Raw genomic sequence first — 26,442 nt, 5'->3', positions numbered from 1 at the left:
GATCTAAGGGCTTCCCTGGTGGCTCAGTGGTAGAGAATCCGCTTGCTAATGCAGGAGACCTGGGCTTGATCCCTGGGTTGGGAAGATCCCTTGGAGGAGGAAATGGCAACCCACTTAAGCATTCTTGCCTGGAGAATCCCATGGACAGAGGAGCCTGGTGGGCTAAAGTCCATGGGGTCGCAAAAGAGTCAGATACAACTTCGTGACTAAACAACTACAAACAACTATGATTTTAATGTATTTTCTCATATGTTGAAATCCTAACCTTCAAAGGTGATGGTATTAATATGTTGGGCCTTTGGTATTAGTATGATGTGATTAGATCATGAGGGTGGAGCTCTCATGAATGGGATTAGTGCCCTTATAAGAGAGAACCCATAAAGTGCCCTTGTACCTTCTGCCTCCTGAGAATACTGCAAGAAAATCTGCAATCCCTGGCCCATTTGCAGCCTCAGCATCCACTCTCTGTAAAATGAGGCTTCAGCATAAAGAGGTGAAGTGAGGAAGGGAGTGACTACCTTGTCCAGTCTGCTTCTGCTACTTTCCAGCTGGGTGATTTTGGGCAAGTGGCTCAGACTCTCTGGCTTCACTTTCCTGCTGTGTAAAATTTTCAGGACCTACCTCATAGTGCTGTTGGAAAACTAAAACTGGTTAATACACATACAGTGGTTGAAACCTGAAGTCAGACTGCTAGGGTAATGAAGTGGGCAAGGGGATGTGGGCCTGAAGACCTAGAAAGGGACTCTGGGGCTGACAATATAGTCTCACCTTGCTGAGAAGCCTGGAAATTGTCTTCACCAAACCCTGAACCCACTTTCAGCAGCCCTGTGCCAGTTGGATACCCAGCTCTGCTCTTTCCCAGCTGTGCGACCTTGGACAAGTCAGTTAACCTCTCTGAACCTTATTGTTGGTAAGGCTCAGAATGGCAAATGAGTTGGTAAATGTCAAGCAGTTAGCCTAGTACTTGACATGTAGGAGTCCTCCATGAGAGTTAACTGCTGTTCAGTCACTAAGTCGTGTCTGACTTTTTGTGACCCCCACGGACTGCAGCACGCCAGGCTTCCCTGTCCTTCACTATCTCCTAGAGTTTGCTCAAACTCATGTCCATCGAGTCGGTGATGCCACCCAACCATCTCATCCTCTATAGCCCCCTTCTCCTCCAACCCTCAATCTTTCCCAGAAAGCAGAGAGGCCATTTAACCTTCACGCTAACCTCCTTCTAGCATGTCCAGTTTCCCGGAGGAAGCATAGTTCTGAGAGCAAGAGGTGTTCCTTCAGCCCTTTTAACAATTTTGTAAGCATTTGGTAGGAAAGCCCTTTCTGCCTAAGCTGGGTGGAGGGGTTTCCTACTGATTGATAAGGTTATTATTTACTTAGTCAACAAACACTCATTTCTCCTGCGAGCACTGGGGAGCCATGGCAGGTTCTGAGCAGGAGAGGTCAGCAGGGAAGTCGGTGGAGGGGCCAAGACTGGGTCAGGAGACCAGCGAGGAGGCTAGAGCAGGAAGGAATGTGGAGGTCCTGAGGTATGGGACGGGGGAGGAACAAGCCTTGGAGACTGAGGGGCTCAAGGGGTGGGAGGAAGCTATACGATAAGGGTCACAGTGCTCCCCAAGGCCAACTCCATGGCCAACTGTTTCTGAGAGACTCAAGATAAAGGAGGTAGGGCTTATGACTGCGAGATCCTGCTGGAGGGTTTGATTGGCTCAGCCCAGGTCACATGACCGAACCATTGCCGCAAGGGATTCTGGGAAACTGAGTTTCTAACATTTGGGCTTCTCCAAAGGAGGTGGTGAAAGGGTGGAGAACTCCCTCAATACAGAAAGGGCTTCGGATGCTATGTGGCCAAGAGGAATGTCAGATGTCCACACAAGGGGTTATTAGGGGCCCTGGGGGCTGGGCTGTGTGTGACGTGGCTAGATCCTGTCTCTCCTTTGCTCACAACCCTCCAGGACTCCCATCAGAGCCCTAGGACCCTACAGATCTGCTCCTGGCCCCCCTCCACCTCACATTCTTCCTCCCACTCTCCTCTCCATCTGCTCCAGCCTCCTCCCTGTCTCTGTGACATGCCAAGCCACGCCCACCTCAGGGCCTTTGCGCCTGCTGTCCCCCTTCCAGATACTCACATGGCTGGCTCCCTCTGGTCTCTGCATGGATGTCACCTCCCCAGAGAGGTCTGAGCTGATCTCCTCCTCTGTGTCCTGTCACTTGCATCTTTTACCCTCTGTCTCTTTCCTTCAAAGCCCCATTGTCCCCAACATTAAAATGTATAACAACTTGTTCACCCTCACTAAAATATTAACTCCATGAGGACAGGGGTTTGGGTTATCTTCTGCTGGGTGCCAGTAAGTGCTTAATAAATAATTGTTGACATGATACATGCATAACGATTCTAGACCAGTTCCTTTTAGTTCTCTGGGCCTCAGTTTCCGTAACTATGAAGGAGTGCTTTGACACACTGACCTTGCTGGGACAGGACAGTGAGGGGAGCGATCAGGGACTAGGCCCCAAGGAGAAAAGTTTTCTAAATAGCCCCCCTCCCACCAGAAACATCGGGAGAGGCAGAAAGGGCCCCCCTTTCCCTAGATGAGTGCTCCCTGCCTAGGAAGAAGCGGGGGGAGACCCAGGAGGAGGGAGGAACTCCGGAGGGAAAGGAACATTCTCTTCTTTGTTTCAATGCTGGGTGCTCCCTGGTTTCCTGCTCCCTGGACTTGCCCAATCCTTGTATCCTGCAGTCTTGGTGTCTTCTAGGCCGAGGACGCTGTTCCCTCTGTGACGTCCCATTTCTGCAGGATCTCCTCCTCAGCCCTTGCGGTCCCCGATCGAACCTGGATCTGAGCATGTCCCTGACCTGAGCCGCCGCCCAGCCCCCTTCTACCGTGGCTGGGGGTAGCCTCCCCGAGCTCTCAGCTGCCCTTGTAAGGAGGCGAGGCCAAGGGACACCCGAGACGCTGGGTTATAATTAACCCGGACACGTGGCGACCTCACCCCACCAACACCTGCCCCCGCGTCCCCCCAGCCCCAGCACCTCAGGTCTCCCAGAGGAGATCGCGAGCAATGAGCTCTAAAAATAAACTCCCTTCCCGGCAGGCTGTCCCTCCCTGTCCCCTCCACAGCAGAAATCTCCCTGGGTCACTGGGCTGGTGGACTGGAGTGGAAAGGGTGACCATCACCTTCAACCTGGCCTTGAGTGAGAACTGCCCTAGCTCGGCCCAGCCTCAGTTTCCCTCCTTTGCACTCCCGAGGAGGAAAGTGCATCCTAGCACAGGCTTCTGGGATCAGGCTGTCTCCTGTTCCCGCCTTGGCCTTGGTCACACACTGCCTGTAGCTGGGTGACAGCAGGCAAGTCACACAGCCTCTCTGGGCCCTTTCCTCTGCAGGAAAACCAAAGACCTGACCTCCAGGAGCCATTGCAAGGTTTCCCCAGGGGCAGAGCTCAGGACCTGCTGTGTGCTGGGGTCAAGGCCACTGGGGGCTCACGGGAGGCCAGTGGCCTAGCGGAGGGCCAGGGGAGGGTGACTTCTACGTGCCTGGGACGTTTCCTGACACTATCCCGTGGCCCCGGCGGGGCTCCAGCTGTCCCCGCCAGCCCGACTCAGCACTTGGTCGGGGGACCGGCTTGGTGGCGGGGGGGATATGGGCCCAGACCCTGGCGTGGCCCATACAAGGCCATAGGCTGGGCGCGAGGCATGCCTGGGTTCGGGGTGGGCACGATGCCTGGGCAGTGAGGTGAAGAGCTCAGCTGCCCTCCAGCCCGCTCCCAAGGGGCAGCCCTTCCCAGCCAATCACACAGCCCAGGCCCCCCCTATATAAGGCCAGGGCTGCAGGCCCTTCCTTTGGGTCAGTGTCGCCTCCGGGATACAGACAGCCCCTTCCAGCACCGCCCAGCCAGGTATTGCCCGGGGTAGGGTCCAGAGTGGGGTGTCTTCCATAGGGGCCAGAGGTCGAGCTGTCTCTGGAAGGGACCTTGCACGTTGTCCCCCACATGCCCCCGCACACAGGCGGGTCAGTGTGTGGCAAGGTGGTCCTTGTGTCAGAGAGTCCCCTCCACCTGGGAGCCCCTGACTCCTGGCCATGCCTTGTGATCGCTGGGGCAAGCGTCCTGGGGGGAGACCCCAGGATGGAAAGGAGCCTTGACAGCCACCAGCTGTCGCCCCCCTGCAAGGGGCTGTGGGCTAGGCCTTGTTCATGATGGTCTGTCGCCAGAACTGGGCGCCGTGAGCCGTGGGAGGTGTCTGTGTATCACCTGTCTGGGGCTTTGCCTTGGTGACCTTGCCTTCTGCAAAGCGTGACCTTGTGTCTGTCTGACTTTCCGTGGCTCCTGCATGAGTCCCTGTATGCCGGTGTCCCTGAGCTGGGAGGTGTGCATGTGTGGGCCCGTTTACCCATGCGACCTGGGGGTGCATACGGGGGTGTGCATGAGGGGCTCTGGGTTATGTCTGTTGCTGTCCCTTGGGCTCCCCCACCTTGCTTCCCTGCCCTCTCCCAGCCTGCCCCCAGAAGGGATGGAGGTGGGGACATGCTCTGAAGGGGGCTTTCTCGGCTGAAAGCCCTTGAGCCCCAAAGCCTGAATGCATGTGCTCCCGGCCACCCTGGCCCACCTGTCTCTGGCCTGCTGACGTGGTGCAAGCCGAGCCTCTGGAATGTGGGGGTGGGGTGGCAGCTGGGGGTGGGGAGAGGAGTCTGCCAGATTCTAAAAATAAATCCCCACGCTGGACATGAACTCCAAAGGCTTTCGTGGGTTCCATCCCCCCTTGGCCTGATGCCTCGGCCTTCAGCTCACCCTCGTGCCCATCTCCTTCCCACCGTCCTGCCCACTTCCCATTCCTGGAGCTGGGAATGAGCATCTTGTCCCTACCACCACCGCCAAAGGGTCCTCCCTCCTCCTGGGTCTTGGGAATAAAAGTAAGAACAGCACAGCAGCCACCCCTCTAGGTGTGCGCGCTAGTTTCAGACTCTTTGTGGCACTATGGACTGTTAGCCCACCAGGCTCTTCTGTCCAAGGGATTCTCCAGGCAAGAATACTGGAAGGGGTTGTCATTTCCTCCTCTAGGAGATCTTCCTGATCCAAGGATTGAGCTCTCATCTCTTACATCTCCTGCATTGGCAGGCAGGTTCTTTACAAGGCCCCAGCTCCATGCCAGGGCCTGTGCTCCACTGGCTTCGTGCTGAAGCTCAAAGAATCCTCCTGGTAACCCCATGGGAAAAGTTCAGTTCACAAAAGACAGAGGCTCAGAAAGACTGAGCAGTTGACCTAGGGTCACACAGCCCAGAGATGGCACGGATGAGATTTGAACCCAGCTCTGTTGACCTCAGAGGCTGAGCTGTTCTTAACTGTTCCTTGCAGGACAGGTGTCAGCACACAGAGGTGGGGGCGGGCACTCAGCCCTCCCTCCCACCCTGCCCCTCCTCCCTCGACTGAGCACCCAGGAATCTTCATAGAGAGAATGTCCCTTCTCTGCTCACACACTCATTCCCAGCAACATCCTCCACCCTCACCAGCTCCTCATAATTCCAAACAACAATAATAACAATAGCAGTGTTCTTGCCTGGAGAATCCCAGGGACGGGGGAGCCTGGTGGGCTGCCGTCTATGGGGTCGCAGAGTTGGACACGACTGAAGCAACTTAGCAGCAGCAGCAGCAAATTAATGATGAGTGTGTGCCGGCCCTATTTTAAGTGCTTCACATAATGAACTCATCGCATCCTTCCAACACCTCCATGAGATAAATGCTCTTCTACCCGCATTTTACAGGTGATTACTTTGAGGCACAGAGAGGTTAAGTAACTTGCCCAAGGTCACACAGCAGAGCTGGGATTCAAAGCCAGGCTGCCTGATTCTAGAACCTACACTCTTATATATCAGTTATCATGTCTTATCACAGGCTTGAGGGGTTCTCCCCTCCATTTTTCTAGCTGGAGAAACTGAGTCTCTAGCAATGTTATTAGCCTGGGGTCACCAGCAGGAAAAGGCAGAGCTAAGATCCCAACACCGGACTGATGATACATCCTGTTGAGATGCAGGGGCTCAGAGAGGGGATCCCTCTGGCTCCAAGTCACACAGCCCAGGACTCAGGACTGGTCCTCAGGCCTGCCTGACCCCAGAGCCTGGCTCTGCTCTCTTGCTGGTCCCCGTGGATGTGACCTAACTTCCCCCTCCACGCCTCCCCACCAGGCCCCCCGCACCACCGCCACCATGCCGTTCGGTAACACCCACAACAAGCACAAGCTGAACTTCAAGGCTGAGGAGGAATACCCAGACCTCAGCAAGCACAACAACCACATGGCCAAGGCGCTGACCCTCGAGATTTACAAGAAGCTGCGGGACAAGGAGACGCCCTCTGGCTTCACTCTGGATGACGTCATCCAGACCGGTGTGGACAACCCAGGTAAGCCTCCTGGGGAGCGTCCCAGGGACTGTGGGGCTGGTGTGTGTTGGGGGGTGGCCTGGAGGCTGCCTGCCAGGCCTCAGCCCCACCTCCCTGAGCCTCAGTTTTCCCATTTCTAAAGTGGGGACCATACTCATGGGGCTGCTGTGAGAAATAGATGAGTTGAATGTTTGAGGGCCTGGGACAGGGTCTGCCAGATGGCAAACCACTCGCTAAATGTGTGTGAGTATCACGTGAGACTCCCCTGAGGGAAGCTATTGCATTTTCCAGGCCTCAGTTTCCTCACCTGAAAAATGGGCACCCAGGTTGGGAAAACATAGGCACGTGGAGTGGCTCCTGGCACCGAGTGGGCGCTCTGACTCTGACAGGGGCTTCCTTCTCCAGGAACACCCCACCAGGGCGGGTGGAACTGGGCAGGAGACCAGCTTCCAACCTCAGCCTCCAACTCATGACTGAGGGAAAAGGCCCTTTCTCTTCAGGCCTCTGTTTCCCCACTTGAGAAATAAGAAGGTGTTTTGTTTTGTTTTTTGGCCACAAGGCATGCAGGATCTTAGTTCTCCAACCAGGGATTGAACCCTGGCCCTCTGCATTGGGAGTATTGAGTCTTAACCACTGGACCACCAGGGAAGCCCAAGAGGGTCTTTCAAGTCTCTTCTTATAAGTAGGGGTTGAGAGTCTCTAAGGTTCTGAACTTTTTTAAGGGACGATCCCTTGATTTGGGGATTCTCACGTGGTAATATTTTTAGCAACTCACCCCCCAGACTCTCCTTTCTCCTTTGCCCTGCACTCAACGTTCTTCTCACCACCCACCCCCAGATACTGCCTCGATCTCCCCCAGTCTTCTCTCCCAATTCCTACCCACCCTCAGCCTCCTCAGTTCTGACCCGCAGTGCTCAGTGAAATCCCTTGCATGTACGCACGCATGCACACACACACCCATGTGTGCACACAAAGTCTACACTGGACCCAGGAGCCCAGGTCTTCCCCATGGGTGACAAGCACCTCTGACCTCCCTCTGACCCCCCAGGTCACCCCTTCATCATGACCGTGGGCTGTGTGGCTGGTGATGAGGAGTCCTATACGGTTTTCAAGGACCTCTTTGACCCCATCATCCAGGACCGGCACGGGGGCTTCAAACCCACAGACAAGCACAAGACTGACCTCAACCATGAGAACCTCAAGGTCAGCTGCCCCAGGGGAAGGGCAGGGCAGGGGGAGGGGGAGGAGGCGTGAGGAGACACCCAGAGAGACAGGGAGACAGAGATGGAGAGAAACACAGAGGGAGATGGGAAGAGAGATGGACAGGCAGACACAGAAAACAGTCAAGGTGGGGAGAGAGAGAGAAAGAGAGACAGAGTCAGGGAGGGAGGGGGAGAGAGGCCAGCGGGGAGGGAAGAACCAAAGGAAGCAGCTGAGAGCCCAAGAGAGCTGGGAGGGCCTGCAGGGGAGATTTGATTTTGGTGGGGAGGGGGCAGGACACACAGGATGGTCCGCCAAGCCCTGATCCCACCTGTTCCCTAGGGTGGAGATGATCTGGACCCCAACTACGTGCTCAGCAGCCGTGTCCGCACGGGCCGCAGCATCAAGGGCTATGCACTGCCTCCCCACTGCTCCCGCGGCGAGCGCCGGGCCGTGGAGAAACTCTCCGTGGAAGGTGAGAGCCCCCATCCCAGCTCTGGACCCCCTTGTTCCCCCATTTGCCAAAACACTGCAAGAACTTGATAATCACGGGTGCCTGGTGAGTGACAGCTGGCAGTATTACCCCTGGGGGAGGTCTAAGGGATGCTGTAAAGATTTGACACCCAACTGCGCCAGGGTCCTGACCTTCATCCATCTATTCATCCATCCATCTATCCACCAAGCAAACATTTACGGTTGTTCTGGCCCTGTGTGGGGAGCTGGGGTTCCCATGATGAATAAGATGGACCAAGGTTACTGCTCTCACAGAGCTGTCAGCCTCGTGGGGAGATAAGAGGAATCACTGAAACCAACAGAAGAATAAGATCATCCCCAAATGCCCTGAAGCCAAGAAACAAGGGTTGTGGCACAGAATGACTGTGAGAAGCTATGTTGGAAAGGAGTTGAGACATGACTGACAAGAAGGAGTGGACCTGGGGAAGAAATCTAGGCAGGTGAACAGCAAGTGCAAAGGTCGTGGGGTGGGAAGGTGTGTTGGAGGAAGAGCAAGGAGACCAATGTTGCTGGAGCTGAGTGGGTGATGGGGAGAGGGGAGGAAGTGAGGTCAGGGGGTGTTGGGGTGGCCAGGTTGTACAGAGCTTTGTGGGCTGCTGGGAGGACTCTGGCTTTGACCCTGTGGGAAGAGGACGCCGTGGCAGAGTGGTGAGTAGAGAAGGGACAGGTTCAGACTTGCATGGATTCCCCTGGTGGGGAACAGTCGGTGTGCAGAGGAGGAGAGGCTGAGAAGGGCAGCTGCAGGGGTCCAGGCGGGGCCGGGGAGTGAGGGGAGCACTGGGATGGGGAGAAAGAATGGGTGTGTTTGGAGGCAGAAGCATTAGGGCTGGCAGGCAGTGTCATTCTGCTAAATGTTTAACAACTGGCTCTAAAAAAAAAAAAAGCAGCAGCCTTGATTTGCTGCCAGCAACTGCCAATTGCTCTGGTGTAAATTCTCCTACAGAGGCCCATGTTGAGCCAACCACGTGACATCATGCAGGGATGGGTAATGGGAAGAGATGTGCAGTAGCATGTCATTATGTGGAATTTCCAGCATACAGATACAACAGGTGACTTCAAGAACATAGAAAATAGTAAGTGTAGTAAAGTAATAAGCAAGTGATAGTTCTGAGTACTTACCACCTTCACTTTAAATACTGGGTTGGCCAAAAAGTTCATTCTGAAAGATGTTATAGGAAAACTCAAATTTTTTGGCCAATGCAATATAGTTTATTTGTTTTTGTCATTTATTTTTAACAATATAACATAGTATGTAGTATATGATATAGAACATATTATATAGTATATTATACAAATATGTATAACATATTTTACAATATGTGTATTATAGAAATACATTATACACATAATACATATTTGTCATGTCTTATGAAGATATGAATATATACAAATGCATATACGTATTATATATTTATTACATACATAATATACATGTGTGTGTATGCTCAACTGCTCAGTCATGTCTGACTCTTTGCAAACTCATGGACTGTAGCCCGCCAGGCTCCTCTGTCCATGAGATTTTACCAGCAGGAATACTGGAATGGGTTGCCATTTCCTTCTCCAACACTTAATACATACTATGTATTATGAATACCTATGAATATACACAAATAATATATATACTACAATATAATATCGTTTACTGCTGGCTCCCAGATTGCTGAGACTGACTCTGTTCTACCAGCCAGCAGGAGTGAGCACCAGCACTCTACTGCCCGCAGGTAGACTGACTGGACGTGAGAATTGGTGGCAGGCAAGGGAGAATCCACGCTTTTGGTCTTGAGCACATGGTGTGGGTGTTCCCAGGCCTGGGAAGACAGTGGAGGAGCATGTTTTGTGGCGGGGGTTGCTTAGACACCTTTAGAACCTCCTCAGGGTCAAGGCCTAGGCCCCTGAAGGACAGCAGTGTGGGGTCCCCAGGGCCTCTGCACCCCACTTGTAGGGCAGGCTGTTGACCCCTCCTTCCTGTGGCCCCTCACCAGCCCTCAACAGCCTGACGGGTGAGTTCAAGGGGAAATACTACCCTCTGAAGAGCATGACAGAGCAGGAGCAGCAGCAGCTCATCGACGACCACTTCCTGTTTGACAAGCCCGTGTCCCCGCTGCTGCTGGCTTCAGGCATGGCCCGAGACTGGCCCGATGCCCGTGGCATCTGGTGAGGCCCCTTGCCCAATGCCCTCCTTTTGCCCCGCCTCCTCTAGTCGTCCCATGACCCTCCACGAGTCAAGACCATAACAGCAATTCTCCAGGGTGATCTTGCCCTCCACTCCTGCCTTCCCTGTGGTCTGAATGTCATATTTTAAGAAGCTTGTAACTCAGATTTGAACCAGACTCCCTAGGTTCAAATCCCAGGGCTGCCATTTACTAGCTGTGTGATCTTGGGCACGTAATTTAATGTTTCTCTGCCCCAAATCTCCATCTATAAAATGGGATCATAATAATTCATAGCTCTTGGGTTTCTTATGAGGATTAATGAATTAATTTATGCAAAGTATTGGTAAAAGTGTCTGGTATATAGTAAGTATCCATACTGGCCATTGGCATGATATTATTGCTAATTATTGTTGTTAGCTGGGCTTTCTATTAACTTTTTAATCCCCGATTCTGATGAAAGTGAAAGTTGCTCAGTCGTGTCCAACTCTTTGTGACCCTATGGACTGGAATTCTCCAGGCCAGAATACTAGAGCGGGTAGCTTTTCCCTTCTCCAAGGGATCTTCCCAACCCAGGGACAGAACCCCAGGTCTCCCACATTGTAGGCGGATTCTTTACCAGCTGAGCCACAAGGGAAGCCCAGGAATACTGGAATGGGTAGCCTATCCCTTCTCCAGTGGATCCTCCCGACCCAGGAACCTAACCGGGGTCTCCTGCATTGCAGGTGTATTCTTTACCAACTGACCTATCAGGGAAACTGTCCCCACCTCAATTCTGATAGTCAAAGGTTTTAAAAGGTTTTGAGAACCTCGGTTTCAAACAATTTGGAGAGTATAGATTGTAAGATTTTCAGTGTTTTCAGGTTCCACTAATGTCAGATTTTGTGATTCAATGGTTTCAAACATTTCCAGATCCTAAAGTTTTCCAGTCTAAGACTCCTTCTGCGATGTCACAATGTCATGGAAGGTTTATCAATTTTGCTTCTCGGTTTCCGTTTTTCAGCGATTCTGAGATCCTAAGATTCTATAATATTGTGCAAAGAATTAAGACCCTAAAAGCCACTGATCCCACGATTCGAGATTTCACGGGTCCTGTGACATTTAAAGGTGTAAGCTTCTGAGACTGTGAGATGCTCAGGCCACGTGCCCTTTAGGCCCGCTGCCCCCTAGCGGTGGACGTGTGTTTGCAAGAGGGAGGGGAACAGGGGGTCCCGCGGAGCCGGTTCCCTGACCTTTTGCTGCGCCCGATGCTAGGCACAATGACAACAAGAGCTTCCTGGTGTGGGTGAACGAGGAGGATCACCTCCGAGTCATCTCCATGGAGAAGGGGGGCAACATGAAGGAGGTTTTCCGCCGCTTCTGCGTGGGGCTGCAGAAGGTAGGTGCCTACCCTCGCGTGACTCCAAGTGACCGCCCCCCAGCGGCTTTCCGGGGCCCCGCCCCTCGGAACCCGGCTCCTCCCAGCACCGAAGCCACTCCCCTCAGCGGTGCTCCCCACTCGCTTTCCAAAGCCCCGCCCTCTGGAAAGCCGGCCCCACCCCTATCCTCAACCCCTCGGACGACAACCGGCCTTCAAGGCGTCCTCAAGCCCAGCCCCCTCAGAATCCAGCCATCGTTTGTGCGGTTGGGCCCCTGCCCCAAGAATCTCGTGCCTCCAGGTTTTCCAGACCCGCCCTCTCGGACTCCTACCCCCACCGACATTCTCACCCCCTGTCCCTCGGATCCCTGCCCGGGTTGTGGGCGCATTTGGGGGCACCCGCAGCGCTGATCGCGGGTCCTCTCCCCCTACCTCAGATTGAGGAGATATTCAAGAAAGCCGGCCACCCGTTCATGTGGAACGAGCACCTGGGCTACGTGCTCACCTGCCCATCTAACCTGGGCACCGGGCTGCGTGGAGGCGTGCATGTCAAGTTGGCGCACTTGAGCAAGCATCCCAAGTTCGAGGAGATCCTCACTCGCCTGCGCCTGCAGAAGCGAGGCACAGGTACGGCCCAAGTTCCCTCCTGCGGCTTCCAGGGCTGGCCCTTAGCGGCGGCTGAAGGGGAGCGGCGGCATCCCCACGGCTTCTGGGGGTCGGCAAGGGCTGCTCCTCTGTGAGTTTCAGTTCTTCCTCTGACAATAGGCTTCAGCACGCCTTATCTCAGAGAAGTCCATATACCACCATGGTTATATGGCTGATATACACTGTGTATGTCCCTGGGCGCCTAGGGGCCTCACTTTCCCATCTGTAAAGGGGAGGATGGTCAGGATTCGATCCCAGGCAGCCCGGCTCCTGAGCTCAACTCCGTTACCCAGTGTTGGATGGTTGAGGGGTGAGGTACCTAAAGCCAGCCCGAGAACAGACAGACGCTCAGGAAACTACATGCATTTAACACAGTAGGCATTCACCCAGTACGTCCGCCTGCGCGGTTGGCACGGCGGCCCGCGTTCCAGGCTCCGCTCCAGCATTTCTGCTGGCTCCTTAGCCCCTGCCTCCTACTCCCGCAGGTGGTGTGGACACGGCTGCCGTGGGCTCAGTGTTCGACGTGTCCAACGCCGATCGGCTGGGCTCGTCGGAGGTAGAACAGGTGCAGCTGGTGGTGGATGGTGTGAAGCTCATGGTGGAGATGGAGAAGAAGCTGGAGAAGGGCCAGTCCATCGACGACATGATCCCCGCCCAGAAGTAGGCGCACAGCCAGCTCGCCGCCGACTGCCGGAGCCCCAGCCCAAGGGAGGACCCAGCCCACCGGAGGCCCGCCCCTTCATCCTTTGCCCCGCCCCTTCCTCGTGAAGCCCAGCCTAAAAACGTTTGGTCCACCTGGGGCTCTATCCATCCTTCTAGTTCCAGTTCCAACCAGAGTTCCAACCAATGGGCTCCAGACTCTGGGTTCTGGCCAATGAAAAACCTCCCTTACAGTCTCCTCTTCTTTTTCCCCAAGCTCCGCCCACCATCGGGAGCTCTGGCTAATGGAGCTCACCTGGAGCTGTTGCTTTTTCTCTACTCAAAGCAACAAATAAAAGCAATGGTGGCCTTAGCGTTGTGTTTGATGGTTATTAGTACTGAAGGGGGAGAAGGAGGAAAAAGCTCCGGCAGTTGGCCACTATATGACCTCAAGGTGGCTTGTCGTCTCTAGGCAAGTCCTAGGGCTACACGTTTTATCCCACCTCTAAAGTGAAAGGGTTAGTCGCTCAGCCGTGTCTGACTCTGTGCGACCCCATGAACTGTATAGCCCGCCAGGCTCCTCTGTCCGTGGAATTCTCCAGGCAAGAATATTGGAGTGGGTAGCCATTCCCTTCTCATCTTTTCCCATCTCTAAAATGAGGCAAGTTCAGGGTACAGCATCTATCTGCGATCCAGAGGTGTGTGGTCCAGTGTCACACACTGAGCTTGGGCCCTTCCCAACCTCTGCTGCCAATCACTCATGCTCAGATCTCAAACACAGGATCCATTCTAGGGAGAAACGGAGGTCAAACGAAATATCTGAATTTGCCCTCCGGGCCTCTGGTTTGAAACCCTGCATGCATCTCATCATTATCTACTCCATGATGCTTTTTCCTGACCCTCTTTCTGTGCAATCTGACTTCAGATCTGAATGTATATATATATGCTGCTGCTGCTAAGTCGCGTCAGTCGTGTCCGACTCTGTGCGACCCCATAGACGGCAGCCCACCAGGCTCCCCCGTCCCTGGGATTCTCCAGGCAAGAACACTGGAGTGGGTTGCCATTTTCTTCTCCAAAGCATGAAAGTGAAAAGTGAAAGTGAAGTCGCTCAGTTGTGTCCAACTCTTAGCGACCCCATGGACTGCAGCCCACCAAGCTCCTCCGTCCATGGGATTCTCCAGGCAAGAGTACTGGAGTGGGGTGCCATTGCCTTCTCCGTATATATATATACATTCATATATATATATACACAGCCCTCTATAGCTGCTACCAGTCTTTTCAATTTCCCTTGCTTTGCTCAAGCACCTGCCATGGTTTCCCACATCTCCTAGAATGCTCTATTACCTGTGCTTCTTCAAGGTCAAACAAATACACACCATCTGCCGAAGCCTCTTCTTCCCGGTTCTTTTCTCCTGATTCCTCTATACACTTTTCCATTCCTTACACTGTGCAATTCCCACCCTAATGTCTGCCCAAGCTGTTTCCTCCTCCAGGCTGGAGCTTGGGTCACAGCATCCCTGTGAAGTCTTTGAGGACAGGCCTTTTGGACAGCTTGGTTCTGTGAAAGAACAGGAAGTGGTCATGGGGTTGGGAATGGGAGAAGCGGGTAATGGAAGGTAAGAAACATCTGAACACGTATTGGGCGTCAGCCACGTCAACCACTTCTACTTGACCCAATAGGATGAGGCTTTCATTATCAAGCGGGTAGCAAGTGGGCTCCCAAAGAGACAAAGGTTTTAGAAGAAAATGTGAGGCAAAGTTAGGAAGACAGAGCCCGCCAGGGACCTGGAGAAGGCACTTTTTCCATCCTTAAGTCACACAGGTAAAGGGCCCTTAGAGATCAAGCAATCTCTCCATTTTCCAGAAGGGAAACTGAAGTCTAGGGATGGCCCCAAGAGTTCCCAGAGAGATTATGGAAACGGAAGAGACCCCAAAGGTCAGGGTATTCAAGGTCTGGTAGACACTGGGATATCCTTTAGAATACTGCCTCCAACTGAAGATCTCATCACTAATCCGAGCTCCACCCGCAGTGCCACATAGAGCACAGACCACGGTCCCAGCCAGCCAAGTCCGCCATCCAGGCACCTGTCAGCTACCGTGTCTGTCCCTCCCATTTTGCCTCCTAAGCCTGAAGTCCACCCCTTTCCTCCCCACCTTCTGTCACCCTGCCCTTCTGACCTGATTCCCTTCCTCCCTTCACAGAACAAACCTACCTGCCCGACTCTCTCTTACTCAACAACCTTGCTGTAGCTCCCCAGTACCCTCAGCACAAAGCCCAGGTAACTCTCCATGACCTTCAAGGCCAACCAGCCCTCCAGCCTCATCCCTCACAGTGACTCCACACTCAGTCAAGTCATATGCCATTTGCTGAAGGACTTGTAGTGTTGCTTCTCTCTGCTTAGAACTCATGCCTGCCCCCAACCCAGGCCCCCCAATTCCGCCATGCCTGGTTAGCTGCTCACCATTCTCCCTGTCCCAGGGGAGCTGTGCCTCCTCCTCCAGGAAGTCCTCCCTGGCGAGGGCAGTTTCCCTTTCTGCAGTCCCCCAACCCGCCTCACTGACTCCAGAATCATCACCAAGGACACGGCTGCCTCCTCCCCTGGACTGTGAACCCTAAGAGGGCAGAGGTGGGGTTGTCTTGGCCACCACTGTGTCCCCAGCCTAGGGCTGGGAACCAGGGAAGAACTCAGGAATTGAGGTTTTTGTGACAGGGTTGGTTCCCCTGCCTCACCTTTTTTTCTACCCTTTCAACTACAAGCACCTTTCGGCAGTCCTGTTATGGCCTAACTCATGATAGGATTATGATTCTCCCTCAGACCCTGAATTTTTCAACACTGACCACCTTTTTTTTTTCCCTTGAGCCAGCCACTCTTAATTTTTAGCCCCCTTCAGTTCTCGTTTGACTTTCCTGTCCGATGAAGAATACAACAGTTGACCCTACCATGACAACTGCCTCACAGGCAAGTGAGACAGTTTAACTAAGCTTCTTTCCTGCAAGCAACCCTCCGTGGCTCCCAGTGCCCTTGGATAAAAGCCCAGACTGCGCGCTTAGGCCCACAAGGCTCTGGTGAAGTACCTGCCCTCCTGCGCTGGACAGCCCTTTTCTGCTTACATCTATCATGCTTCTACTTCCCTTATCGTGACACCTTGACTTTTCTTTGAGGAACCCCTCTAAGTCCAGCTCTAGGTACAGGCCACTCCAGAGTCACAGTGACTGGTTTGGGGTGATCACATGACTTATCCGGGCCAATGAGAGCCTGTCTTGGGACTTTTGCTTGAAGTTGGCAATCAGGAACTCTGCTATAGCCCCTAAACGGGAAGGATAAAAGCTTGGACTGCTGGTGTCACCGTTGACACCAGGCACCTATTGGATGAAACTACTAGAATGAAACTTACACTGAAAAAAGCAGAGATGAGCCAGCCTGTGGCCTGAATCCAGCTGTACCTAGTCAGGCACCCCTGGCCTATGAAATGAGCAAATACCTTTTTGCTTAAATGTAGATGGATTATTAGTCCTAATACAGCATTCCTCTTGCTAATTTTCCACCCAGCCCCCAACACAGCAGCCATACTGAAATTACCCACAGTTCTCTGAGCTATACCATGCATTCCCACTTCCAGGCTTCTGCCCAGGGGATGTCCAACACCTGGCCAACTCCTACTCATCCTTCAGAGCCCAACTCCAGCATCAGTTCTTCTGGAGTGCCTTCCCCAAACCCTCTCACTTTCTCTTCTAGCCCAACCCCCTCCAAAAGCAATGGTTTCTCTAGTGTCTATCAGAACCCATGTCCCCCATAGACAGGGGCTCCCTGCATCTCCGTTTCCAGCACTGGGCCTGGATGGAGTAGGCACCGGTCAATGACTGTTTATTGAGTAAATGTACTACTGGAGTAAGAAGTGGCTTAGAGTCCAGTATATCATGTGGGTGGGTATGTGAGTGGATGAACAGGGGTCTGATATAGGAACTGGGGCCTCGTGGATGAGGCCGAGTCCCTTCCTGCCCTCTTCCACAATCACCCTTGACCCCACACCCCCACTGCTCCCATTCTGCAGATGAGAAAATCGAGGCTCAGAAAGGAGAAACCACTAGCCCAAAGTCACACACCTCTTCATCTCACTTGCAGGTGAGGGCAGGGAAGGAAAACCCCAGGGTCAGCGTGGGGGAGGGGGGACTCTCCTAAGTTTATTGGGCATCAGGCTGCAGGTGAGGGGGCCGACAGGAGGAGGGTGGGGGGTGTAATAACTTAAAAACCAGAGGTGAGAGCGGCAGCTCCTCCAGAGATCTCTGCAGAAGGGAGGGTGTGGGGGTATTTACAAGGATTTGTACAAAGTGCCCCGCGCCAGCCTGGGGCAGGAAGGGGGGATTCGAGCAGGAGGGGTGGGGGAGGGGAAGGAATTTGCCTCTCTGACCCCCACTCCCGGCCCCCCCACACCCCAAATTCTTCAGTCTTTAGGCTCAGCAACTCTTCTTGTCCCTGCCCAAGGCCTAATTCTTGAGCTGTCGGGGAATGGAAGTTTCCTCAGTTTCCTTTTCTGCCCCGCTCTGCCCCCAAAGTCTCCTCAGGTGCCCCATGGCAGGGTGAGGGGGGACCGGGTGGGCTAGGGGCTCCAGGAAGGTGCCAGCTCCCCCCTGCGAAGCCCCTTCACTCTTCTCTCCTGCTCAGCGGGCCCCGGAGAACACAGAGGGGACAACCTCTGCCCCCAAATCCATTTCAGGGAAACTGAGGTGATGACAAAGGGAGAATCCCCTCCTTGACCCCCTTTCTCTGTCGAAGTGAAGGGGGCGAGGAAGAGGAGAGGACTCGGGGCCGTGGCGGCTCAGAGCTCGAGGTCGTTGGAGATGCGGGTGACGAGGGTGCGGAAGGCCAGGGCAGTGCCCGCCACGCGGCGGAAGAGAACTCCCCGCAGGCCCGGCCGGGGCAGCTGGCAGACCTCCACTTCGAAGTGGGACAGGGGCTCGGGCCCGCCCGCACCCCCGTGCAGGCAGGCCAGCAGGAACGGCTGTGGCTGGCGGCAGCGGCAGCGGGCGGCCGCGGTGGCCTGGCGCAGAGCTGCCATCAGGGCCTCGGGCGGGCGCGAGCTGGTCAGTTTCACACTCCAGGGGAATCGGAGCAACCTGGGGGCGGTTTCCGTTTGATCCCAAGGTAGATGGCAACTGAGGTGGGAAGATATGACGGGTTAGAGATGGGAGAGAAGATGAAGGTAACCCGCAGTTCCCACATTGGGACAGGCTTTCCTATACCTCTTCTCAAAACCTCTTTTACTCCAGGGGACGGTCTTTCCGCTGTACAAACAGCTGTCCACCTGGAAACGATATTTCCCAGCTTCCCCTGCAGCCAGGTGTGGTCTTGTCTCCAAATGCCTGGACGTGCGTGGAAGTGACCGCCTAACTCCGTATCACCTCTTGCAAAGGAAACTGTGTGCCCTGGACTCTCTTGCCCCACCTCCTGTGAGGCTGCAGCACGAGCTAGCGTGGACTGTGAAGATGACAGGGCTCTAGGGGTGAGGATGTAGGGGCCCTGGGTACCCGAAGGATCTCACATAACAGAGTGACCCTGCCAGCCTGGCCTGGACACACGGTTTGTGTGAGGCAGAAACTTATTCCTGTTTGTATTTTGGGGTCTCTTCCCTATAGCAGCTCAATTTGTTTCCTAACATGTCCTTCTTCTGGTAATAATCATTTTTCCGTTGGAGAACCAATTCTCACTCTAGACTAGGGATTTCTCATACCTGGGAGCAGTACTGTCTTCCAACGGATATTAGTAAATTTCTGAGGGCTTTTTGATTGTCAAAACGTCTTGGGAAGGGAGCGCTGCCTGCATTTATCATGGTGGAGGGATGGTTCAAGAATGATACACATTCTGAAGTGTGTGAAAGGGCCCTGCCTAACAAAGAAATGTGTCTCCTAAAACACCAAGAGTGTTCTCCTTGAGAAGCATTGCAGATCTAGTCTTTCTGGTTTAGGTGGGGCAGACTCACCTCTCAGCTCCAAGGGTGAACACATGACTCACTTCCAGGCAAAGAGAGCATTCCACATCTCTCCCCACACTCTGATTGGTTCAAAGATGAGCATGTGACTAAGTCTGACCAATCAGAGTACTCCACCCTTCTGGTCACAGGCATTGGTTTAGGGATGGACATGTGACCCAACTCCAGCCAATGAGATTAGGTCCTGGGACTGTTGGCCCTGCTGGGGAGGCTCCCTATTTTCACTGAGGTTTCTATACTGGCCCAGGGTTCTCAGCAACCATTGTGCCTCACTGGATGAGAGGGGAAAGGTGGTGTGGTGTCAACAGGGGGAGGAGTGGGTTATAGATGGGAGAGGCTGAAGTTAAAGATGGTCAAGGGATGATGCTCAGGGATGGAGTTGGACATGAGAGGAAATCAATGCGGGGGTGCACAAGAGTAAGTGGCAGAGAAGAGGGGGTCATAGAAGCATTTCAGGAAACTGGCCTTGGAGGATGAGGCTCGGGCCCCGACCAGGGGTCTGGCAGGGGTGGTAAGGAGAGGTGCTTACACAAGAGGGGTCTGAGGCAAAAGGGGGGGCACAGACACTCACCTTGTGACCTCAGGTCCCCCGATTCTCTCAGGTTCGTCTGTGACCCTACAGGAAGAGTGGGGGGATGAGTGTCTAATTTGGACATAAAGGGGCCCCCCCTCCCTCAATCCACTGCCTCCAGGACTCGGGTAGTCCTTGCCTCAGCCCTGGTTCCTCCCTGAGGGCTGGAGCTGGGCTGGGAGTCAGGATTTGATCTCCCTCTCCATACCCAGAAAGGGAGCCCATTCGGAAATGGTTAGTGCAGGTTGGAGGAAAGATACTGAAGAATTTGGAGGACAAAAGAGAGGCAGGGTGGGTAGAGACACACCTACATATAGGAGACAGACAGACACACAAACCCCTCCTTCAGCCTGTGCTCAAATGACACCTCTGTAGCGAGGCCTGCTCCATTTAAACTGTACCCTTCCTTCCCATATCCTGACAGGCACATCACCACCACCACCACCCCACCCCCATTCGTGGCTCTGTTTTTCTCCTTAGTACTTGCCACCACCTGATAGTCTATATACTTTATTTATTGTTTACTGTCTGGGTCCCCTAGTAGAATGCCCTGGGCAGGGATTTTATCCCTCTCGTTCACTTTACTCTGGGCTCACGATGGTGCGAAGCACACAGTAGACACTCAAAGAATAAAAGTGATAGAAAACATAAAGTATTTTCCGGGGCAACATTCAAAGCCCAGTCCATGTATCACCTCACTTAGTCTGCACAACAACCCTGTGAGGAAGATACTGTTATTACTATCCCCATTTTAGGGGAAAGGAAAGTGCGGCCAAGAGAGGTTGAATCATTTGCTTAAAGTCTCTCAGAAGAGCTCAGGGTCTGAACCCTGAGTCTGGCTCCAGAGGCCAGACTATTATTATCTGAGTAAAGGAACGACCAGAGCCCACATACAGACCCCCTACCCAACTCACAGCGCCCCCTCCCGCCAGGCCCGCAAACGGGTCAGACATGCAGACAGGGAGGCAGAACCAGTGAGAGCAGAGGTGGAGGGGACTTACTGATTTTGGATCCCTGGGGCAGAGAGGCGCCTGAAACGCAGCGGTTAGAGTTCTGCCGTTTAGAGGGATCGAGGGTAACCCTGTAGTGTGAGGAGGGAGGTGAAGAGTGATGGAGGAAGAGGAGGAGAAGGAGACGGAGATATCGGGGTACAGGAGGCAGAGTAGAGCAGAAGACAGGTTAGGGCCCATCAGCCCCCCATCCCTCTCCCTGTCCCACATGTCCCATGGGGCTCACCTTCGGGTCAGTTTGGAGGTCAGCTTGGTGAAGAGGTTGGTGGTGGGGCGGGGCCGCCCAGTGGGCAGGGGCGTGGCTTCGTGGGCTAGTGTGGGGGAGGCGGGGGGCCCATTCTGCACGCCCCCACCTCCCCCGCCCCCTGCCCGCCTGTCTCGGACCTGGCCACCGTGGAAGGTGCTGCGGATGGTGGAGCCGCGTGCCAGGCGGCTCCGCTCCCCTGATGGGGGAGCCAGGCTGTGACTGGAGGGAGAGGCGGGGGGCACCCGTGGGGTACCCGAGCTGTGGGCAGAGAGGTACAAGTTAGGGTGGAGCTTTGAGGCAGGCCAGAGTCCTCAGTCCCTCTGATTCCTCACTGGTCTGTCCTGAGATCAGAAACCTTTGCCAAGCTGGAACTCAGAGACAGGGCTGCGGTGCAGAGCTGTGTGGGTTGTGCCCTGCACACCCTTAGCGTTATTTGACTGACTCTTCTCACCTCCTAAATCATTCTTCCTTCAAACCATCCTTTCTTCAAGCTCTGTCCCCTCCAAACCATCCCCTGTCCCAACTCTCCTCTCTCCAAACTTGGCAATTGAATAGATTCATATATACTTTTAAATGAATCCCCTGCTATTTGCCATCCAAACCTCAGGAACCACATCAATTGTGCAAACACTTTGCTATCTGAACTTTCATTATTCAAACGTGGGAGAGGAATAGATGTGAACATCAAGGAAACTTACATTCATTATGAAAATTTTCAACAGGTAATAATAAAGAGGAAGGAACCCTCTCTCTAATTCTCAAGATTCTGTGTAGGCAGGGGTGGCTCTATTATCCTAGGACCTTCTTCAGGCCCTCTGACCCTCCCAGTCCTCACAGCAGAAGCCAGACCTCCAATTAATATCCTTCTAGGGACCCCAAGACCAGCCAGATCTCAAAGAGGGAGCCCTAATTGGCAGATACCATTACCTCTCACCCAGAATCCATACACAAGGTTTTACTCTTAGTAACCAAACCCGTAAGAGTATAAACATTGCACATGGCCACCCAGCCAAAGACTACATGTCCCAGCTTCCTTTGCAGCTAGGTATGGTCATATGACCATGTTCTGGCCAATAGGATGTAAGCAGAAGTGCTTTGGCCCATTTCTGGGTCATGTCTTTGAACACAAAAGCAGTTTGCACTCCACTGTCTTTCCACCCTTTTTGCTGGTTGGGAAATGGTGGCAACTGGTGCAGTGGCCTCAGATCTAGAGCTGCAGTCTCATGTTAAGAGTGGTCCTGAATCCTTGGAGGACCCTGCCTCCTACTTCTGGATCACAGAGGACTAAACCTCCACCTCATCTTCTGTGCCTTATGATCTCTTCACTCCTGAATCTATAACCTAACTATATGCTATCGCTTGGCCAGGACTTGGAGGCCATATATTATAGTGATTAACAGTACAGATTCTGGAGTCAGTCTGGAATCCTTGCTCCTTGACTTACCAGCTGTGTGGCTTTGGACAAGTTACTTAACCTATCTGTGCCTCATTCCCTCAGCTGTAAAATGGAGACACCAGGATGGATCTCATAGAATTGTTAGGGGCATTCAACCAGCTAACATGCACAGGCCCGGCCTACAGCTACTGCTTGATAAATGTTGGCTATTATTATTTTTATTTAATAACCCCCAAATAAGTTCTGACTCATCGAATGCCTACTATGACTCAGACCTTGTGTGAGGTAACAGGACACACCTGATCTCCACCGGATCCCTCTAATGGGATTGGAGGCAGAGAACATCAGCTCCATCTCACACAGGAGGAAACGGAGGCTCAGACACCTGCTGATGGTCATCTTGCTCGTGGAGTGCAGAGGCGAGATTCGGAACTCAGAGCTGAATCACCGCTTCCAAACACTACCCCCTGCCCCCACCAGAGTGATACCTACATCCCTGTATTGGGTGTTTCCCAGAGTGCACCTGGGAGTCACGCCCTCTAATCCTGATGGGCGGGAGTGTCATGATCCTGAAGCCCACCCCACTCTGGGACTTGAACTGTGATGTGAACCAATTCATTCCTTTTGTATGCTCCAGCCAGCCTGCACTAGTTTACCTCACTTGCCAGCTGAAGGAGCCTGAACCAACTCAGGCAAGTAAGTTTGAAATCCCGCCAACTAGAGGATGTTGAAGCTGTGACATTCTAGGGCTTCTCTCCAACTCTAAAAATGGATCATTCAAAAAAAATGAACTCAGGTTCCCCAGGCTCGTGGGCAGAGAGTGGGGCAGACTGCTTTGCTGGTGCTGATGACTAATTAATTAAGGGGGGAGGATTTTTCAGGGGGGTCTGGGACCGGGAGGACATGGGTAGATTCTGCCAAAGGAACGGCAGACATGCAGACTCCCCCGTCCCCACACCATACCTCCCCACAACGTCTAACATCTTAGATCAGGGGTCGCTGCTCACTACACCCCATCTCTCCTTCCCCGTTGCTGCCCTCCCTTCATACCTGTTTTCTTTGCCATTTGGCAACAAGGATGGGCGCTCAGCCCCCGGGCGTTCTGTGCAAACGTAGGTGTTTCTGCGGGTCATCATGCTGGGAGGGAGGTTGTTCTGTAGGAGACAAAGCCAGGAGGAGAGTGAGGGGGCAAAGGGACCCTCCTTAATCCCTTTTACCCTCTCTGGCCTACCTCATTAGGAACGAGGCAGGGGCCTATGTGTGAACCAAGAGTGAGTAGGTGATGGTTTACTTTGGCTAAAGACATGAAAGGTCAATGGGTCATGCCAGCAATGCAGGCTGAGAGTCATGGGGGGCCTTAGAGCTGGGAGGAGAGAAGGTCACGGCAAGTTCCCAGGGGGCAGCCTTGCCCACCTCCAGCCATGTCAAGCTTTTAAAAACATACTTATTCAGGCCACATTGAGAGGCATATGGCATCTCAGTTCCCGGACCAGGGATTGAACCCAGGCCCCCTGCGTGGGAAGGCGGAGTGATGACTGCTGGACTGCCAGGGAAGTCGCATCTCTCCTCCTAAAGGCCTTCGCACAGGCTGTTTCTTCTGCTTGGGTCTTCCTCCTACCTTTCCCTCTGACTCACTCCTAGGGATCTCTCAGGTGTCAGGTCAACATATCCCCGCCCTGGGCCCTGGCTGAGTCAGCTACCTTCTTTGCGCTCCCAGCTACAGCCTTGTATTGTATTGGCCACATTGCTTTGTACTGACCACCTTTGTTCATACATACATCTCCACCCTGCACTGCACTGAGCTGAGGACAGGAATAGCGTATCAGGATTTTGTTGCCTCATAAAATGTGCTGGAAAGTGATCCTTTTTTCCTCTGGAAGTCTGCCTAAGATAGGTATTATTTCTTCTTTCGATGTTTGGAAGACTTCCACCAGTTTAGAGCCATCTGGGTCTGGAGTTTTCTTTATGGGAAAGTGTTGAGACTGCTCCGGTTTTCTATTTCTTCTCGGGTCAGTTTTGGTGTGTTTCTAAAAGACATTTGTCCATTTTGTCTAAACTGTCAAATTTACTGGCATAAAGTAGTTCCTAATATTATCTTTCTTTCTATGTCACAATGCAGCTCTCCTTTTCAGTTCTGATACTGGTGACTTTTGCTTGCTATCTTCTTTCTTTTTAAAAATTGAAGTACAGTTGATTTACAATGTTGTGTTTTTTTCTTAATTAGTCTTGCTAGGGGTCCACTGACTTTATTATTCCAAAGAATCAGCTTTTGGCTTGTTGACTTTCTCTCGTGTACATCTGTTTTCTCCTGTATTGATTTCTTCCCTTTATTATTTCCTTTCTTCTATTTTTTTGGGGGAGGGGGTAATTTGCTGCCCTTTTTTAGTGTCTTAAAAGTGTGGATGTATTTCAACAATAACAAGAGCTTTCATTCATTGAGTGCTTCCTGAGCCAGGCACTGTGTGAGGATGGCACAAGATCCTCCTGACAACCCAAGCTCTTTGGTAAGCTCATTTCACAGGGTGGCACAGTGAAGCTCAGAGAGGGGAAGTCACCTGCTCGAGGGGACACAGCTCATCAATGTAATTCAAACGCTGGTCTGTGCAGCTTCTGCATCCGGACCACCTTCCTGTAACTTGCTTCCACCTCTGTCTCCTGATGTTGAGGATGTTTTGGTTCCCTCAGCTTGTATTATAGCATTCTAGGGAGCTGCAGAAGCCAGAAAGCCAAATGCTACGTTCCCCAGAAACTCTTCAGCAGCCCAGGTTCTGGGTATGAATGGGATCTGGCAACCTCTGCTCTTGTGGAGATCTGGAAGGTGGAAATGGGGTGGCAGCCACCTTCCTGCCCCCTCTGACATTTGCTCACACAGGCAAGACTGGGATGAGGGTCTCTGCTTCAGCAGGGCACCAGTGCCGCTTCTCCAGACCTCTGGGCAGCAAGAGGCTCTTCTGGTGGAGGATGCCGTTTCTGAGACTTGCATCGTAGCCCTGACTGTATGTTCTTGAACTGAGCAGAGCTCGAGGGGGCCTCAAAGGCGGGAGCTCCCTTGGTGGGTCAGTTCTGCCGTGGTAATATGCCTTTCCTGTAGGTCTGGTCCAGTGCCTGCTCCTCCAGCCCTTCCTACAATTGTGTAAGCACCACAGCTAATTCTCCATATTAAATCCTTCAAGTTGAAAGCACAGGGAATTTCTTTTTGACACTGAATCCTAACTTATACACTAGAATTGAGTACGAGCACAGGCAGAGAGCGCACTCATGTGTGTTGAATGAATGACTGAATGGATACAACAGAACCCTGTGCGGTGGTCTGCGGAACAGGAGGGATGGGAAATGACGGAGTGTGGGAAATGTCACCCAGGCGACACTGACAGGCTGGGCCACAGGCGGGGCAGCCAGGGTGCCATCCCCCCCAGCACCCCCCAACTCACAGGGGTGCTCGTGCTGTCCTTCCGCCGCTCTGGGATCTCTGCCTTGTTGGGGTTGTGGGCGCTGCTGACCATGGGGCTGGAGGGGGGCAGCCCTCGGCTCCCGCTCCCCGCAGCGCTGCAGCTCGCCTTCCGGCCGGGCAGGCGCTCCTCCTTCAGCTCCGCCTCCCCCGTGCTGGTTGGGCTGCGCTTGGGGTGCAGGGGTGTGGGGGATGGGCCACCTAGGAGAGGGAGGGGACAGTTTTGTGCTGGCGTCAGCAGAAAAAGCAAAAATCTGCTCTGGGTGATCCTGAGAACCTCAGAATTCCTCGCACAGGCTACTCTGACATCTAAGTGACACGGGTTCACGGACTCAGACGCTCCACATAAATGACACAATGCTTGTGCAGGTTATTCACTGAATCCTACTCCTTGTTCTTTTTTTCAGGCCAAAAGATTGGGAACAGCCTCAACACCCCTGAATAACTGAATAAGTCAAGATATCGCCACCCAATGGAATACAGTGCAACTATAAACAATGTTCCCATACAGAAAGATCTTCAAGACAGACTGTGAGGTAGAAAGGGCAGGGCTAGGTATGAGGTCTACAGTGGGCTACCATGTGTAAAAATGAGGAGGAAGTACGTACCTATCTATATCTATTTATCTGGACTTGTTTATAATGCATGTTGCCCAAAGACTATCACTTCTATTAAAAGGGAGAATATCTTTATGGTATATTAATATATTAATATTGCATTTATACATCTTTATGCATTTTCATATCTTTCTCATTCTTTTCATGTCTCTATCTTTATATATTTATATATGAATAAAACTTCTCCAAAAGAGCTCATATGAAACTGGTAACCGTGGCTGTTTCCAAATGGGACTGGGGGCTGGGAGAGACGTGTAGGACAAAGATGTTTTTACTGTCTACGCTTTCTGCACT

General features: G+C 52.9%; 2 protein-coding genes across 3 annotated transcripts in view; one reads left to right on the top strand and one right to left on the bottom strand.

The window, feature by feature from the left end:
* Positions 1-3,838: 3,838 nt before the first annotated feature.
* CKM (creatine kinase, M-type) lies at positions 3,839-13,244 on the top strand. The gene is made up of 8 exons (NM_174773.4): positions 3,839-3,892; positions 6,175-6,388; positions 7,416-7,570; positions 7,910-8,042; positions 10,063-10,234; positions 11,485-11,608; positions 12,025-12,214; positions 12,718-13,244. The coding sequence occupies exons 2-8, from the start codon at positions 6,196-6,198 to the stop codon at positions 12,894-12,896; spliced, it is 1,146 nt and encodes a 381-aa protein (NP_777198.2). The 5' UTR covers positions 3,839-3,892; positions 6,175-6,195; the 3' UTR covers positions 12,897-13,244.
* Positions 13,245-16,720: 3,476 nt separating this feature from the next.
* Positions 16,721-26,442, bottom strand: part of MARK4 (microtubule affinity regulating kinase 4) — a 30,176-nt gene continuing 20,454 nt past the window's right edge. The window contains exons 13-18 of one of the 2 annotated variants that reach the window (NM_001434999.1): positions 25,515-25,732; positions 23,134-23,237; positions 20,667-20,945; positions 20,432-20,511; positions 19,431-19,475; positions 16,721-18,026 (exon numbers count right to left, since the gene is read on the bottom strand). In NM_001434999.1, the coding sequence (NP_001421928.1) occupies positions 17,962-18,026; positions 19,431-19,475; positions 20,432-20,511; positions 20,667-20,945; positions 23,134-23,237; positions 25,515-25,732 (791 nt within the window). In that variant the 3' untranslated portion in view covers positions 16,721-17,961. The remainder of the gene's footprint in view (positions 18,027-19,430; positions 19,476-20,431; positions 20,512-20,666; positions 20,946-23,133; positions 23,238-25,514; positions 25,733-26,442) is intronic. The other variant, NM_001434998.1, reaches the window with a different exon arrangement.

The sequence above is a fragment of the Bos taurus genome, chromosome 18, assembly GCF_002263795.3.
Source record: "Bos taurus isolate L1 Dominette 01449 registration number 42190680 breed Hereford chromosome 18, ARS-UCD2.0, whole genome shotgun sequence".
Classification (NCBI taxonomy): domain Eukaryota; kingdom Metazoa; phylum Chordata; class Mammalia; order Artiodactyla; family Bovidae; genus Bos; species Bos taurus.
Note: the sequence above shows the minus strand (reverse complement) of the source record. Positions and strands in the feature narration are given on the sequence as shown.